Source organism: Antechinus flavipes, chromosome 1, assembly GCF_016432865.1.
Source record: "Antechinus flavipes isolate AdamAnt ecotype Samford, QLD, Australia chromosome 1, AdamAnt_v2, whole genome shotgun sequence".
Classification (NCBI taxonomy): domain Eukaryota; kingdom Metazoa; phylum Chordata; class Mammalia; order Dasyuromorphia; family Dasyuridae; genus Antechinus; species Antechinus flavipes.
In genome coordinates this window covers 718015605-718034024 of record NC_067398.1, presented here as the reverse complement: position 1 = coordinate 718034024, position 18420 = coordinate 718015605, and the positions used below count along the sequence as shown (strand labels likewise).

The 18420-nt window shown below is 51.8% G+C and overlaps 1 protein-coding gene across 2 annotated transcripts in view; it reads right to left on the bottom strand.

The window, feature by feature from the left end:
- The window catches only part of LOC127545738 (septin-2), a 108703-nt gene extending 90546 nt beyond the window's left edge, over nucleotides 1-18157 (bottom strand). The window contains exons 1-2 of one of the 2 annotated variants that reach the window (XM_051973207.1): nucleotides 18045-18157; nucleotides 292-341 (exon numbers count right to left, since the gene is read on the bottom strand). In XM_051973207.1, coding sequence (XP_051829167.1) covers nucleotides 292-315 — 24 coding nt within the window. In that variant the 5' untranslated portion in view covers nucleotides 316-341; nucleotides 18045-18157. The remainder of the gene's footprint in view (nucleotides 1-291; nucleotides 342-18044) is intronic. The other variant, XM_051973206.1, reaches the window with a different exon arrangement.
- Between the last annotated feature and the right edge of the window lie 263 nt (nucleotides 18158-18420).

Genomic DNA, 18420 nt, shown 5'->3' with positions numbered 1-18420 from the left:
CATTAAAAACCGCCAGGCTTCCTGCATTCTCTTTGAGAAATGTCTACAAGAAATATGTTTTCCCTAATCTTCCCAATCTTCCAACCTACACCAACTCTTCCTGCTAAAGAAAAAAAGAAACTCCATGACTCTAATAATCTGCAGACACAGCATACATCAGAAAGTTCTATGTTTTGTCATCGGAATCACCGTGACCTCACAGAATTAGTGAGTTAGTGGGGAGCTTCTCTGGACAAGTCCTTTCCTTGCAGTGACAGAATGCACTTTACCCAGAAAACAAAAATACTTTACCTTTTTATCGCCCGACTGGGACATGTTGAGTCACTTCTGAGCTTTGGGTTCTGGAAGAGAAAAGCCATGAGTCACCTCCAAAGCCATGTTGCTGCTTCCCACCCATTCTACCCAAGAACCTCAAGCATGGAGGAGGATGGAGAATCCATCCGGAATAAAAGACGTAACTTTCTTCTCGGCATCATCTACTATATCACCCAGGAAAATTCCCCTCCCCACCCCCACCCCCCACCCCGAGACCAAAAATGAAGGAGGTGGAGGAAGAAAAGTGAGATTCAACTACTCAGAGTTATTTCCTAGAACCCTGGAACATCTGCTTTCCGAAGCAGCTGACATCAGCAATCGGCAGAGGGTCCTCCCCTTTCCACAAATCCAAATCACAACAACTAGATGCTACATGTTAAAGGATCGGGGAAAGGGCCTTCTCTGCTGTCTGCCCCTCCAAAAAAAACCCAAAAGCTACAAAACAGGGACAGGAAATGAAAAAGGAAGAACATCTGTAAGCCGGACTCTTTTTCTGACAATTCAGCTACTGGCCAGCAAAGGGAGGAAATGCTTTCTTAGGACACCTGTGCCTGTATCCTAAGAGGCCTTCCTGCTCCTTTGTCCAGGGCCTCTCTATTCTCGATCAGCCACAATGTAAACAATCCATAAACTGAGCATCCCAGAAGCCGCAGCATGAAGACAGCATCCCTAGAGCGAAGGGGATGTGGCCACTGCAGGGACAGCTCCCCATCCGTGCTGGCGGGCAGGACTGGGGACGAGGCTGACAATTTCACGACTCTGGGGAACTCCCTCTCCCAACACAGGGCACAACTTTGCACCTTCAGGCCCTAAGGATTCCTGTGGGTCGCACGTGGCCTGATTTTTAAATGCATGTTAGCTGTTTTATTGCATTTATTTGGTGAAATATTTCCTGACAATGTTTTAATCTGGTTCTGGAGTCACTCAGGAGCGTTACTGGCTGCCTGTGGCCGTGAGCGTGGGTTTGATGCCTCTGGCCCAGAAGTCACAGGGTCCCAAATGGTACGTGTCTGAAGCAGGGCCAGGCTTCTGTCGGTAAGCCATCCTGCTGCTCACACTGGCGGAAGATCACCGACCGTGAGCCGGGAGACCTGGGAAGCTCCACAGCCCAAGTTCCCTCCTTTCACAGATGTGCTCGTGAACTGTTCAGGGCAGATTTGGAGCACGCACCAGAAGCGGGCTTTCAACAGACATCCTGGACTCCAAAGCCCTGGGTCAGGTCCCTTCTAGCTCCTCAGCCACAGCCCTGCCCTTGTGGAGAGAGAGAAGACTAGCAGGAGGCTCCCCTTGAGCCTTTCTGTGCATTTCTGTTCCATCCTTGTGTCCACCCTCACCCCTCCACCCTGGGCCCTGCTGCAGCCTTGGACCCTGCCAATCAGCCTTCCTCTCTAGGTGCTAAGGACTCCCTCTCCTACCTCTCCTGTGCCCCTTTGCTGGGTCTCCCCTTAGGGCTCCATCCTGGGCCTCCTCCTCTTCTCCCTTGGACTCCCTCACTAATGCCGTTTCCTGACACACCCACTGGAGTCTGAATGCTGAGCAAGGCAAATGTCAGACATGAGGGCGCAGGGATAGCCTCTATCAGATGGGTTCTCACCTCAGGGAGGGAAGGACAGAACCTGGGACTCAAAACTTTTCAGATGAACCTGAGCGTCAGACTGCCTCACGGGGATCTCATCGGCGCCCATGGCTGACGATTCTCAGATCTCCGGGCCCCAGGCTCACATCTCCAAGTGGATTCCTGGAGGAATCTTAAGGTCCAAAAGCCTCATCTTTCCCCCAAAGCTCCTCATCCAAGTCTCCCTGTTACTGTCAAGGGTTCCCCCATCCTCCCGCTTACCCACTCTCAGCTCCTCAAAAAACCCCTTGACATTTGCTCAGTAGGCACATTGTAAGCTTCCCCATCCCTCGCCACTCCCCTTTGCCACAGCCCCATCCCCTCCGGCCTAAAGAATGGCAGAGGCTGCCGAGGAAGGGGTCTGCTGCTCCCCATCCCTCCCCATTCCAGCCCACCTTCTGCTCAGCAGACCCACCTGACCACAGCCACTTCAATAAGACAGCGTACCCTATCACTCCAGGATCAAACATGAAATCCTGTGTCGCTTTCAAAGGCTTCTCACACCTTCCCTCCCGTAACACGGAGCCCCTTCTCCCTGTGTCCCTGCTTTTGGCGGCTTCCCACACAGAGGATGCCCTCCCTCCTCATGGCACCTCTTGGTCCCATCTTCCAGCTGCCAGTCTCAGCAGACATCCCATCTTCTGCAGGAAGCCTTGCCAAGTCCTCCTCAGCCAAGTTCCAACCATTTGTGCCACCCCATTTTGCAAGATGTCCCTCCATTAGATCATCAACCTTCTCGGAGCAGGGTCTGGTTCTTGCCATTCTTTGTGCCCCCAGAGCCTGGCACGTGCCCAGCCCATAGAAACGCCAGCTAACAGACTGGTTTACATTTCATTTACCAAATATGAAGCAACAACATTTACTATTAACAACAAGGGCTCGTGTTTAACAGCACCCTAAGGTCTGTTTGCACTTTCTAGGCATCACCCGAGACACCAGTACTTTTACGTCCCTATTTTATAGATGAGGAAACAGAGTTTAAGGACCGTGTGGCTAGTCAAGATCTGAGGCTGAATTTGAACTCAGGTCTTCCCAACCGCAAGTGCCCCCTTGTAGCTCCCCAGCAATTAGAAAACAGGGACGCTGCAGAGACATAAATGGAAAAGGAAGCCGGCACATGCGCAGAGCCCGGGCCCTCGGCCTCCTTCCCCCACGCTGCCCAACTGCTGAAACAAGGAAAGCCCACTAAGGAAAAGCGGCGATAACCCGCAGCTCCCTGTGGACACCTCACCTCCCAAGCTCAGTCCTCAAGCACATCAATGGCTTTAAGACATGGGAGGGTGGGTGGCCAAGCCTGGGCCCCCCTCCACCTGGGACCCCAGAGGGAGCTGCTCCCTCCTGTCCTTAACAACAGCTCCTGGCACACGGGCACAATCTTCGCCCAGCGAGTCCAACACTAGAAATGGCGCCAGGCCGCGGTCGGCGGGCAGCACCCTCCACTGCTACTGGACAGGAACACCGATAGACCAAGGGAAGACCAAAAGGGCACAGCCAGTGACGCCACTGGGCTTGGGAGCAAAGCTGGATGGCAGACGCTCCAGCAAAAGCAAGGACTGAAAGCCTAGTTCCCGTCAGTGACCGCAGCCGGAGTACGTGCCCAACCTAGTCCGGGCAGGGGCTCCCAGGCCGAGCGGCCCCAGACCAGGGGAAAGACCTCCCGTTACTTCTCTGGAAGCTGCCGAGACCCCGAAGGGCCGCTAGCTCGGGAGAGGACACGCTGCGCCCCACGCCAGATTTGTTACAAATCAGAGGGACAGCACATTGGGGGCAGAGCCAGACGGGCTTCACCCCAGAACCTCAGCTCCTGCAGCTGTTCTCTCCGGCTAATGCCCCCCTTCTAACGGAAGCTTTTAGGTCTTGGCCTTCTACTGAGCTGAAATCCTGAAACTTTCCTGTAGTGCGACTGAGAAGAATAAATATGGTCCCTCTTGAGATTGACCTTGAAGCCGACCCTTGCTAGAGGGGGATCCTTTCCCCCCACCATAGTTTTTGTGGATTTAGGAGAACCTTGAAGACCTCCCCCCAGCTCCAGCCCCATTCTGTCCACACCCAACACAAATTTCCTCCACAATATCCCCAACAACTGGCCCCACTCAAGGGAGGGTAGATGGCAAAAAGGAAGGGGAGGCAGGACCTCCGACCCCCACGTGGCCTTTTGCCTCACTCCAATTTGTATGGTAAGTATGTGCCTCCATCTCATCTGCCAGCTAGAGGTTCGCTCCTTCTCCCCCAGCGCCAAGCACAAGGCCTAACACGCACTAAGTGCTTTTAAATTATTCATTACATGCTTGACGGCCTTTCCAAGTTTCAGGCCTGCACCTCCTCAAGGAGACCTCCAGCCTCCTGTTGCTTTCTTGCTTGTTCAGCCGGAGAAAGGGCAAATAAGGGGGAAGGGGAAAGGAAGCAGGGGTGAGGAGAGGAGAGGCTCCGCACTGCCTGACAATCAGATCCCTGGGCAGGCGCATTAGTTCGATGCACCAGGACTAAACGGGAGGCAGAGCTTTCCTGGTCCAAACCAGGGTCTCCAGGAGAGGATGCGAGACCACCCGCTGGTACAACACAGGGAGGGAACCTGGAGGGAACCAGCGATTCCTTGAGGAGAGGGAAGGAGCTTTGCAGACAAGCACGGGGCAATCGCCTCCGTCCTCTGCTCTTCCCAACCCAGGACGTTAGCGGGGAGACTGCAGATGATCAAAAGGCAAGAGCCCTGAGATGGCCAAGAACCGAGTCTAGGGGAGCGCTCCTAAGCAAGCCACCAGAAGTTCACAAAGCCAAGGCAACCGAGGGCGACAAGCCGCCCGCCCACCCAATAAACAAAGTGGGAAAATCCCTGGATATGGAGATCATATGACTGGGGTAAGGCTGGGGAGGGAGAAGGGGGCCATCATTCCTATTCCCGGTCCCTGTGAGAGAGACTTCCTGAACTAAGGGATGACACAGCCTCCCACCTGGTCTCATCCAATGAGGAGCCCAGCTTCCTGCAATTAATCGAGCTTCCTGGGCTCGGGCAAAGCTCGGTGAATCACCTCGATCGTGGGTACATGAAGATCTCTCATGACAAATATCCTGGGATGGAGTCCTCATTTTCAAAGCAGAAGGTCATTCCCTGGGGTATCAAGCATCGGGAAAGAGTTGGCTTCCCAAGCCAGCAGAGCTGGACAACTCCCTTCTCTCTAGCTCTCGGTTTCCTCAGGAGGAAGCTGGACTAGGACCTCTCTAGCGTTCTTGCTTCAAAATAAATCTGTCTGGGAAGGATGTGCCATTGCAGGGGACCTGGGAAGTGGCCCAAACCTCACATAGGTTCACACAGATAGCATTTGTGAAGCACTTACTACGTGCCAGAAAGTGTGCTAAATGCTAGGGGTAGAAATGCCCTAATACAGGTTTGTCCTCACCCAGGCTCTCAGGAAACAGTAGAGAAAGGCGAGCTGGCACACGGGTGCAATCTTTGCCCAGCGTGTCCAACACTAGAAATGGCACCAGGCTGCAATCAGGAGGGCCAAGGAGAGACGTTCCATGCTGGAAGGGGGTCAAGGAAAGAAGTTCCCTATTGAGGTAAGGCTGCCGGGAGGACGGAGCAGAGTTGGGCTGGGAGGGCAGGAAGCCTGGCCCATCAGCAGCCAGCAGCCAGGCAGACAGTGATCACCAACTGGCAGTTGTTTGGATCTTTCTTAGCCTTTATCCAGAGATAATACGGACAATTCCCACCTAACAGCAGCCTGGGCTTATGTCTTACTTTCTATTACACTGTGAGGGCAAGGGCTGACTGTGTCTCAGTAGGCCCTTCAAGGCTCAGCTGCTTCCTTTCTACCTTTGGACCCCCAGAACCTCGAAGAAATCACACAATCAATAAGGAATAAACGCTCATTGGCTTGGAGGAGATGAGATTCAATTGGCTGGGCATTTATCAGGTGCCAAGGGTCAGGACATACACCTTAGACTTCTAAAAGCATATGGTACAACAGGATGATTTCAGAGAGGCCTGGAGAGACTGACAGGAACTGATGCTGAGGGAAATGAGCAGGACCAGGAGATCATTATTTACTTCAACAACAATACTATATGATGATCAATTCTGATGGACGTGGCCCTCTTCAACAATGAGATGAACCAAATCAGTTCCAATAGAGCAGTAATGAACTGAACCAGCAACACCCAGCGAAAGAACTCTGGGAGATGGCTATGAACCATTGCATAGAATTCCCAATCCTCTATTTTTGTCCTCCTGCATTTTGGATTTCCTTCCCAGGCTAATGGTACACTATTTCAAAGCCTGATTCTTTTAGTACAACAAAATAACTGTTAGGACATGTATGTTTATATTGTATTTAACTTACATTTTAACATATTTGAGACATGTATTGGTCAACCTGCCATCTAGGGGAGGGGGTGGGAGGAAGGAGGGGAAAAATTGGAACAAAAAGGAAAAAAAAGCAATTGTCAATGCAGTAAAATTACCCATGCATATATCTTATAAATGAAAAGCTATAATTTAAAAAAAAAAAAAAAAGGATATGATGAAAGACCTTTGGATGAATGGTGATCAATCCCCACAGAATTTCTGGAGGGCAAAAGGAATAAGGAATCACTTATTGGTGAGATAAGTAAGGACTCATGTTCAGTTCTGAGGACCCCAGAAAACATGTGGTGACTGAAAATTTGAAACAGAACAAGGGTGAGGCAGGAAGACAAAAAAAGCCAAAGGAAATCTATGTGCATATGTATCGAAAGGAGGGATTCGCCTTCTCCAGATTCCAGGTGTCGAGAGGGCCCAGGAGCCAAAACGGCCCCCACATGGCAGCTTTACACACAGCTACCCATCTTTGTTTTCCTACATATCCAGTTTCACAAAGTACCGGATAGGAAAAGCTCCAGGAATGGTATTTCTAAGGAATTACCTCACATTTCAGGTGGTAAAGTTATTTGGCTCCTGGCCCAGTTTCTCATTACGCATTGTCACACCCTTCCCGATATGAAACAATCACGAAAAAATTCACCTCATTCGGTGACCCAGTTGGCTGAACCACCCGTGCAACCTTCTCGGACCAGAAGCCTCCCCCTGGGCTCTGTTATCAGTCCCCTGCAAAGCCGGACTAAAAGCGAGAATGGCTGGTGGCGGTGACAACCAATCCCATCGTGCCCGAAGCCCGCACCCTAGTCATGGGGCGCCACCGCGTTCAGCGCCCTCATTCTGATGGAAAACAAAATAGCATCTGTTTTCCAGAGAGAAGAGAGGCCGTGGGCTAAATAAAAATGTCGCAGGACTTATCAGGTGGGAACTTTTTGTGAAGGGGAAGGATGATTTCATTTGTGAAGAAAACACCCTGCGTGAAAACGCCTTCCCCCTGTGCAGATCCAGAGCTCTTAGTCTTAGGAAGCTGTTCAGGGCCATATTGCTCAGCAGCCACCTCAGTACTCGCAGTACTCAGACTCTGGGGTCCCGTTTCCAAAGCCAGCCCCCTATCCCCTAAGCTCCACCGCGTCACTGATAAAAAGAAGAAAAAGCAGATCTCCCTCGAATGGTATTCACTCAAGGCCTCAACCATGATTTATTAAACCCCCCGTGTATATGGAACACTCTACTGGAAAGTCACCGCCTTTCGATAATGCACGACTCCTGCCTTCCTGAAGCTTACAGTCCAACAGACACTGGTGCTCGAATGTGAAACGTGCGGACACACCGGGGTCAGTGCATTAGGGGCGACGTGTGAGGGCAGTTGGGAAAGGCTCTGACTGGGGGAAGGACGGTGAGCAGGGGGACACGTTCCCGGGATCGGCTCCCACTGCTGAAAACCTCACCTGGAGACTATCCCCAAATGCACCCAGACACACCTGACACATGGTGAGGGGAACCAAAGAACGGGGGCCTCCAGCAGCACTGGGCGCTCTCCACCTGCTTCTTGCATCCTCCCAGCTCCCAGGCCCTGTGACCCTTGGGAGGCCCCGCTCCCAAGTCCATGTGGCCACCTGCCGAGGTGGGGTCTTGTGGGGGGAGGAGCCCTTCCACCCTGGCCGAGCTGCTCTGTAGGTGACCGCCTGGCGCGGCCAGGTCCGGCTTGGTAGAACCAGCGGGGCTGGCACTCCACCGGCCTAGCCTTCAGGGTCACTCCCACAACAAGGGGGCGCTTCCAAGTAGGGCACAAGGCAAGAATTCATTTACAATTCCACATTTTAGAGCCAAAAGGGGTTTTTTATGAGTGTTTTCCACGCACTCCACATGCCATCAGGATGACATGCAGGGTTTTCTCTTCAGCTGCTACCACACGTGCTAAACTGCCACGGCCCCTCCCCTCAAGGGAATCTTATCTTAACTCATCATCTGATTGGCCTCTGGAGAAGAAAACCCAACGCTAATTACAGCTCCCACTTACGCAAACACAAAGGCTGCAGCTTGTCATCATATCACCCACTATTCTGAACTAGCCCATCCAATAAATCAGGGAGGAAGGAACATGGGTCATTTCCTTCAGGATACAAGAAGTAAACTTCTCAGGGCCAGTGTGGGATTTTCCTAATGTCATCTACCACAAATCAAAACCAATTATGGAAAATGTCCGAGGATGGCCCCAACAGAAAGTATTTCAAGGGAGCAAAGAATGGGGGAGGGAAGGAGAAGACATTTTCGAAAATCACTCCAAAAACTATGCCCAAAATTGTGCAGCCCCTTGACCCAGCAATACCTCTGCCAGGTCTGTATCCCAAAAAGATCATAAAAAATTGGGACAAGCACCGGAAATTGGGGAATGGCTCAACATGTATGAACATAATAAAATACTATTACTCTATAAGAAATGATGAGCAGGTGGACTTCAGAAAAATCTGGGAAGATTTACATGAACTGATGCAAAGTGAAGTGAACAGAACCAGGAAAACACTGTACATAGGAGCAGCAACATCCTATGGCCAATCACCTTTGATTGGCTTGCTCTCCTCAGTACTCTTAAGAATCTAAGACAATTCTAAAAGACTCAGGATGAAAAATGCTGAGTATATCTAGAGAAAGAATTATGGAGTATTGATGCAGATCAAAGTAGATTATTTCTACTTTTGTTGTTGGTTTTTTCTTCCATATTCCTTATTTTTTCTTATTCTTCTTTTACAACATGATTTGTAGAAATTTTAAAAAAGGAAATAGAAAGGAAGGATGGATGGATGGATGGATGGATAGAAGGAAGGAAGGAAAGAAAGAAGGAAGGAAGGAAGGAAGGAAGGGAGGGAGGGAGAAAGAGAGTAATGGAGGAAGGAAAGGAGAAAGGAAGAGAGGAAGAGAGGGAGGGAGGGAGGGAGGAAGGGAGAAAAGGAGGAGGAAGGAAAGAAGGGAAGAAGGGAGGGAGGGAAGGAATGATTCCAAAGGCTGACTCTGTGTCAATTCTGAGTAGTCAGAGGCCTTAAAGTAATTAGGATAACAATGCTACAGAGTTTAGGATTCAGAAAAGACAATGTTCACAACAGCCAGTGAAGAGACATAGATTATCAGGCCCATCCAAGAGGAAAGAAAACTAAGTCTAGGAAATAAAAGAAATGTGTTCAAGTTCACACCACTAAATGGGATATAGCAAAGGCCGTTCTCCAACTGGCTAAGCAAAAGTATCAGGCACAGCCAGCTAAAGCAAGACCAAGCGGAGAAACATCCTTCACTGCAGAAGTGAGGGCTGATGGGTTTGGAATAGTGCATGTACCATCAGATAAGTTGGTTGGTTTTTGTCAATTCCTTCCCCAGAGGAGCTGGTGGGAAGAATAACCATTACGAGACAAGAGGTACCTAAAGCAACCTTGGGGGTGAGCAAGCCCAGTCCAGGGTTAGTCAACCAATGTTCCTAAAACATCACTTCAATATGGAACCCTGGCCAAGGCCAGGAGAGGAACTCAAGGGATTCAAACAAAAGGAAAACTCAAGTGGGGAAGAGCTTATGGGCCAATTAGACCCATAAAACAGGCACTCAGATAACAAATACAGATCAAGTGTGAGATGACAGAAGTGCTTGGAAGAACAAGAAATTCTGTCTGTCTGCCAATTCCCTTAGCCACAAACCACCTAATTTATACCTGCCGAGAACCCCGACGTCCCCTTCCAGAGGCCATTCTTCCCTCCCCCAGCTGCGTCAGCAGCAGAGACTGTGACCTGAACCCTAGGTGTGAGCCGATCACAGTGGAGGGCTGCTAAGTTAAGAAGGAAGCATAAGGAGGCTGCCGACCTGGCACGATTTGGCATCCCGTGCCTAGCTCTCCTTCTCGCACGTGGCCAACGTTTAATATTACAGTCACTGAACACTAACTCCCATTTGTTATATGACCCTTTAAATGTTCTGTGGATATGCCATATTCACACAGAATTGTCTGACTTCCCGTTAATTTCGATGTCGATGGATCCCAAGCTCATCATTCTTTACAAAAAGGGGATGTGACAAGATAATAATGCCGGGGGCTAAATATGCATTTCTTAGAACAACAGTAACCTGTGTTTGGGCTCAACTGATTATCTTTCAGAAGAAAGAAAACGTACTTTCCCAAACTGGTTTGTCCAGTTGCATCTTCTATTTGTTCCCCTTTCAATGAGACCAAACCAAGTGGATTTCCAAAGCATTCGACACTTGGCGATGCCCTTTTTAAGCTGTACCCAAAGGCTCCAGGGAATCTCTGTGTTCACTGATTTGGGTTCTTCCAACAAGGCCTGTCCTGGGGGATGTGTCTATGCCCTTCCCCCATCCTGTTCAGCAGCAAGGGTCCGCCCACATGCTGAAGGCCTCCTTCCATGTCTCCAGAACACGCTGGAACACGTCGGCCACCCCTCCCATCACCCATTCCCTTATCATCCCCTCCCATCTTCTTTTTCCAGCCACATGATTTCTCAATGATGTTTTTACTCCTGGTCCTGCTTAGAAATGTGCATCTTTGCTGATATCCCAGGCTGCTGCTGCTTAGGGCTCATCCACAAATGGCTCGGGGTTTATTTTGTACACCGCCTGTATTTATAGTCTGGATATACGCTTATTCCCCACCCCCACCCCGCCCGACCCAAGGACAAAAGCTTGCAGAAGGCTGCCATTATCTCACTATGACTTGGTGACCCCGGAGCCTCAGCCAGGGCCTGGCACATAACAGACATTTATCACTGCCCGCAGACAGAGGAAGACAAAGCCCTCAGTGGCAAACAAGGGAACAAAGGGAGAAAGGGGCTGACCCATAGTTACAGAACAGCTGGTACTGTGGGGGAGTCAGGGCCTACCTGCGGGGCCTGCAGCTCTGGGGGGGGGGGGGGAGGAAGTGGCAAACCAAACCACCCCGAGATGCCTTCCTCGGTACCCAAGACTTGTGTCCTTTCTACAACACCCTCCTGCCCCTCGTCGCCCTGACTGAACGAACGACAGAACGAACGAGGCATTTATTCAGCACCTTTCCGAGCAGACAAACAGAAAAGCCAGACCGGCCTGCCTTCCAGGAGCCCACAGGCTGCTGGGGGAGACGACATATCGAGATTTCAGCGGCAGGTCAGGGGACGGGCCCACGGCCCTCACGGCAGGCCTCTCTGGAGCAGCAAGTCCACTGGTCAAAGTCCCGCCAGCTCCTGATGCTGACCCATCCGACTGCACCAAGGACTAGCGTGTAAAACACGAGCCTAGACCCAGAGGCGCCGAGGTCAAAAGCAGCCTCAGATACTTCCTAACCGGGTCCCTGAAACAGCCAGTTCCTCTGTCTGCCTCAGCTGCCTCATGTGTAAAATGGGCGTAGCATTTATCACGGGATCTCCCAGGCTGGTGTGAGCCTGTCTGTTAGGCATTTAGCCTAGTGCCCAGCATACAGGAGGGGCTTAATAATATGGACATCTGTATGGAACGGCTCTTCCCGCCCCTGCCCTTCTATGAATCTCCAGCAGCAGTGGCAGGGGGGCCTCCCAGGGTGAAGGCCGAGGGCAGTGAACTCCAGGAGGGCAGACAGTGGTCAAGGTGGGGGACTGAGGGACGCTGGCTTGTCTGGCCCATGTGCTTCTGCTCTACGTCCGGTACAGGGAAGGGATGCCAACTGGTTTTAGGGAACCAGTTTTGTGGCAATTGAAGGCGGATCCATGACGCTCACCGTTTATTAGCCTGTTCCTGCTGGGGTCCAATCCTGCCCAAATTCCCGCCATTCCAGGATCCCAAAGGTGTGCTCCTATCTCTGGGGGTCCATGGAAATTAAGGCCAAGTTAGAAGCTGCACGGGGAAGGAAGGGCCACACAGTGACATCTAAATGGTGCTTTTGTGCCTCAAAAGGGCCAGAGCCGCAGTCTCTGGGGCCCGGCTCCACCTGACCACCAGCCTTGGATTGAAAAATCTCCAGTAAAGAATTGCCCACTTCCCCCAGCAACCCCCTCCCCTCGTGGCCACCTTCTCCGGCCAGGGAGTTTTTCCTCAAAGGGAGCCCAGATCTGCCTCTCTGGAAGTTCTGTCTCTCCCTCCTAATTCTGTCCTCAGGCACTAAGATGACCAAGTCTAAGCCCTCTTGCCCACGATGACGGCCTCAGAAGAACATGAAGCCACCTCTGTCCCCACAAAAACCTCTTCTCTGGGAGAAAATGCTCCTAGGATGTGAACCTGAGGCTGTTAGGGGCCAGAACTTGAAACAAGGTACTAAGTCAGTGGGATTGATAGAGACAATAGTTACCTAACTTAGCAAGGCTCAGTAGGATCGATTTAATCCTACAAGGAGATGTTTGGGGCCAGAACTTGAAACAAGACACTAAGTGGAATTGAGGAGATAATGGTCAAATCTAGTTTAGCACTGATTTAATCCTACAACAAAGAATGGTTTCCTAGTGATATAAGGAGTGGTGTGTACTCAGTGTGGGGCATATAAGCAAGAAGCTCTCAGGGCCAGAAAGGACACGCCAACTAGAAGCTCTTGGAGTCTCAGCCAGGATTCAGTTGGGGAGATTCAGAAGCCAGAGAAGGCAGGCGGGGAGCTCAAGCTCTCGGAACCAAGGAGAGAGAGGCCTCTAAGAAAGCTAACAGGGCCCCCAGAAAGGAGATAAGACTTGGAAAGAGACAATAAAAGATTTGGACCTTAATCCCTGGCTGCGTTTGGGGTAATTATTGAACTGAAAGGAAGGTTGCCCCCAGAAGCCCCCCCAAGAAACCTGCTCCCCAAAAAGATTACAATTTAGAGAGAATTACATGAGGCCTTTCACCGTCTTGGATGCTCTCAGGATTTGTGATGCTTCACCCCAGCTCAAACCCTAGTACTCTCCCCCAGCCCAGACTGCCATCTCCTCTTCCTTCACAGAGTCGGATGGGCTGTGATCTCAATAAGAGAACCCTCCAGTGCCACCCCCTTTGTTTCTTTTGGACACTGTAATGGTCCCAGTGGTACCCACGGCTGGCCAGTTCTTCCTCAGTCAGGTGGCGTCCAGCTCCCCTTTCTTCATCACTTCTGTGATGGCGCCTTTTCTACCACTTCATTTAACTGGCACTGCCATCCCTCAGCCTTCCACATCAACAATCTCAGCTCTGTCCTTTCCTCCTCACTCACTCACCTCCAACATCCATCAACCAAACTCTGCTTTCTCAGGAGACTCTAAATTCCCCGCAAGCCGAGGCTGAGGCTTCCTTTCTCTAGTATCCCAGCACCCGGCTGGGACTCAGCCCAAAGTACATTCATTCATTCATTAATCAAGATTTATGAAGGACCTTCTATGCTAGGATCTGGGCTACTGCAAAGCCCTGGGGATACAAAAGCCACACTCCCTCCCCTCAAGGAGCTTATAATTTAAAGGGGGAGACAGCAAGCAAACCCACAAAATGCCTGAGTCCATGCTCCCACACCCTCTCCACCTCCCGCTTCCTCCCGTGTCTTCGGCCCTCTAAGCTCTCCAAGGCCTCCCCCACATAGCCCCCCAAGTGATTCTCCTAAAGCTAAGTCTGGTCCTGTCGCTCAGACACACAAAGTCTCCCTATCATTCCAGGGCCTAACCTCTCCCATTTGGCCTCCACCTACTTTCCCAGACCCATTACACAATACTCCCCAACACACAATTGACTGTGCAGTTAAACAAGCCTCCCCGTCTATGACTCTTCCCCCCTAACTCTTAGAATCTCTAGCTTCAACCTTTGTGGAAAGCAATTTGAAACGGTGTGCAAAGGAGAGTTTGGCACTGTGCATGACCTTTGACCCATCAACACCACTTCTAGGTCTGTATCCTAAAGAGAACCCAACAAAGGAAAAGGACCTACTTGTATAAAAACATTTACAGAAGCTCTTTTTGGTAACAAACAACTGGAAATTGAGGGGATGTCCACCAATTGGGAAACAGCTGAACAAGCCGTGGCAGATTGCTGTGATGGAAGGACTTGCATGATGAACTGAAGTGAGCAGAACCAGGAGAGTGTTATACATTATATCATCGGCCTGGGAGAATGGTACACACCTTATTGGTCCAGGAGAATGTCATATATTATATGGGCCCAAGAGTGTTACACTGTATCATCCTGGGACAATGTTATACACTGTATCGGCACAGAAGGGTGTTATATACTGTATTGGCCCAGGGGTGTTATACTCTGTATCATCCCAGGACGATGTTATACACTGTATCAGCACAGAAGAGTGTTTTATACAATGTATCGGCACAGAAGAGTGTTTTATACACTGTATCTGCCCAGGACAATGTTACACACTGTATCAGCCCAGGAGAATGTTATACACTGTATCATTAGCCCAGGACAATGTTAAACACTGTATCATCGGGTTATATATGGGCATGATCGACAAGTGATCAACCATGAATGAATTAAGTTTGCAACGCAATGAAAATTCCAAAGAACTCATGGTGAAAAATAGCCATCCACCTCCTTAGGAAGAATTGAGAAAATCTCAATGCAGGTTGAAACGTGCAATTTTTCATTTTTCATGTTTTTTTTGGTCTGCATTTTCTTTCACAACCTGTTCTGCATGATGGCACACATATAATCTACATTGGATGGCTCCCCCTCTCAGGAAGGTAGAGAGAGGATGAAGGAGGGAGAGAATTTGGAACTCAAAAACTTCAAACCAAATATTAAAAACTTTTTCATGCAACTGCAAAAAAGGTTTTTAATTAGGGATTTAAAAAAAATAACATTTCTTCAGAAAAGGGACTATTTTCCTTTTTGTCTTTGTGCTGTCCTCAGTGACTCACTTGTAAAATGCCTGATTATTAAAGTCATATCCCCTGGCCTGGATGAATCATACCCTGGACTATTGAAAATGGAGCCAATGTGATGGCAAAACACTACCACGCTACTGAAAAGACCCCGGAGGAAAAGAGGCAGGGCCTCTAGACTGGGGGTCAAATGCTCCAATTTTCAAAAAAGGGAAAACACCGAGCCAGTGAGCCAGTGATTCTCCTGGGAAATCCTGGAGTGGATGGTGAGAGATAGTGGATCACCGGGTACACAGAGAGGAGACCACTACCAAGAAGCAACCCAGCTTGGGCAAACAGCTTCTCTTCCTTTTCTTTCTGAGGGATGTAGAGGGATGTAACAGGGAGAGAAGGATGCTGTGGTCCCAGTTCATCGAGACTCTGGTCTTTTGTTTCTTTGCCCCAGTGGACAGAACAAGAAGGGCTCAATGAGATGTACAGCTACTGCTGAGAGCCATGAAGAGGTCAGATGAACCAGCCCGGGGTGCTGGCACCTCCTTATGCCCATCCACGCCGGACACCACATGTCCAGGTGCTAAAGAAAGGATTGTGACCCAGGAAGGATCTACCCTGTAGGCCTGGAGGCTCCTTCCTCCCAGGCTCTATAGGAATGAGAATTAGGGAAAAGGAGCCAAGGGATATAGCCCATGTGATTCTGAACAAGTCACTTCACCCTGTCTGCCTCAGTTTCCTCATCTGTAAAATGACCCGGGGAAGAAAATGGTGAAACACTGCAGTAGCCCTACCAAGAAAACCAAACAAACAGACAAACTTTTCTAAATTTTCTTGTCATTCTTTTCTGTCCCTAAAAATCAGCTTTCTTTCTCCAACTCCCCAGCCCCACCCGGGGGCCCTGCACACCTTGTCGCACTAGGTAGCGTGGATTCCACTCCCTCCTTTTGATGCTTTGCTGTGAGGTCTGAGTCTCAGGCAGCTGGTGGTATAGTGGACAGAGCACCAGATGTAGAGTCAGGAAGCCAGGAGTTCAAATCCAGCCTCAGATCCCCACTAGCTATATGATTAGTCGCAGGTCACTTCGCCTAGTCTGCCTCAGTTTCCTCATCTGTAAAATGAGCCAACCCTTCTAGCATCTCTGCCCAGAAAACACCAAATGGGGGCACAGACGTGACCGAACAATAAGAATCTGAGAAGGGGGGAAGGGTACGCTCGGAAATGGAGGTGCTGATGTAAACAGAGAGGCTGGCGACAAAATTGTTTTTAAAGAGAAATTGGATCTGGTCAGCGGCAGAATGTGGACGTGGGTGTGTCCAGGCCACATCTTGATAAGGGAAGATTGAGACAACAGCTGACTGGCACAAAGGGCGGCCAGGGGAGGAAGGTAAGGCGTCCTCGGCGCTTCCACCACGCCCGGCTGTGCCGAGCCCCTGCGGGCCCGGGCTTTCCGTGGGCGCCCGTGCCAGCGCTGCTCCCCAAACACTTATTAGGCACTGGCTGTGTGCAGAGCGGCGGGCGGCGGCTTTGGGGGAGATCTGCTTCTCAGCAGAGGCAGGAGCTGAGGACAGAATGGGTGGGGGGCTGGACACAGGCCTGGGGAGACCCAAGCTTGTTTGTAGCCAGAGGGGACACGCTGAAATGACATTATTGGCCCAGGCAATGAGCACAGCCGAGAGCTTTAGAAATGGAAGGGACTGGGGGCAGCTAGGGGGCGCAGTGAATAGAGAGTACCAGCCCTCAAGTCAGGAAGACCCGAGTTCAAATATGACCCCAGACACTTAACATGTTCTAGCTGTGTGACCCTGGCCAAGTCATTTAACCCCAATTGCCAAGGAAGGAAAGGAGGGAGGGAGGGAGGAATGGAAGGGACCCCAGAGACCCCGGTCAAACCCTCTCATTATACCATATTTTTTCTTTCAGCAATTTAATCATTTTATTAACGAGGCCAAGAACAAGACCGTTCAAAAAGAACCGTCATCTGGCATCTCTTTTAACCCAAAGACAAACACTTTATCGAAACCCGGTTTCTTAGGACAACCGAGATTCAACTCTCACCTTTGCCATCCCTGCAAGCATGACCCTGGGGTCGCCGATGACCCTCAGTTTCCCCCAACTAAAGTGAGAGGCCACCATTTATCTGAGCCTACCACCTCTGATCACTCTTCCTCTAAGACAGAAGGAAACTGAGCCCAGGAGAAGCACTGAGGGGGGGCGGCGCCCCTCAAACAGCCAGGGCCTGCCTCACTCTGGGGCCCAGGCTCCTCATGGGACCCTCATGGGCCAAGGCGTGGGGGAGGGGCCTGCCCCTGCTGACCCCAGGTTATCGGGCTGGGGCAGCTGCGCCAAGGGAAGGGGCAGGATCCAGAGGTGGGGCAGCCCCCTCCCCCCCTTCACAGGGGATGATCCTAGAGAAGGGCTGCTCCTGACGCCAGGACTCCATGAGTCAGTGGCTCCCAAGGGCGACAGGCACGGGCAGCTCCCAGTTCCGCTTCCCTAGTCTCTTTTTCCACCCACGAGGGCAGCAAGTGGTGCAAGGGTCTCAGGACCCTCTGTGGCAACTTCTGGGTCCCAGGATGTGGGAGAAAGGGCCCCTTGGCCCCTGCCCACCTCCAGGCGTTACCAAAAGGGGGATAGAGCAGGGAGGAAGGAGGGGGAGGTGGGCACACAGCTGGCCCACGGCGCTGGGCACAGGAGCCCGCAGCCGGAGGCAGCCTGGGAGGCGCACGTCTGGAACAAGGAGAGGACGGGCAGCCTCGTCCCGGGCCCGCTCGGAGCCGCCCGCCGCGCCTTTGCCCGGGCCGTGCCCCCATCCCCGCCCTCGTGCGTCCTCGCGCTCACCTGGCGCTCGGAGCCCCGCCCCGCCGGGAACCGGGATGGAAGGGGCGGGGAGCTACTGGGGGGCAGCGAGCGCCCGGACCCCCTTCCCGCAGGCGGCGGCCCTCCCCCCGGACAGCGGCGCCCGCCCAGGCCTCGCCACGCCGCCCTCGCCTGCCCCCCGGAGCTCACCTCTCTCGGCTCCGCTGCGGCTCCTCAGGGGGCGGTGGCTCCGGAGTCCGCGCCTCCCTCTGCCCGCCCGCTCCTCCAACTTCCCACAGAGCACCGCGCGCACCCGGGCCAAATTCCCCGGCCGGCCCTCGCAGCGCGCACGCGCACGCTCCCCACAGCGGTCGGGCACGCGCCGGCCTAGCGCCTGCGCCAGAACCCGTCACGTGCCGCCCGGCCTCGCCCCCGCCTCGGCAAAGCGCCGGGCAGTCCGGGCGGTGGCTCCTCCCTAGGGCCCCGCTCACCTACGACCCCCGCCCCCATTCCCCTCATCCCTCTCAGCGCCTCACGTCCCCTTCTCTGGCCCTCGGATGCCCGGAGCTCCCGCCCCGCCCGTGCA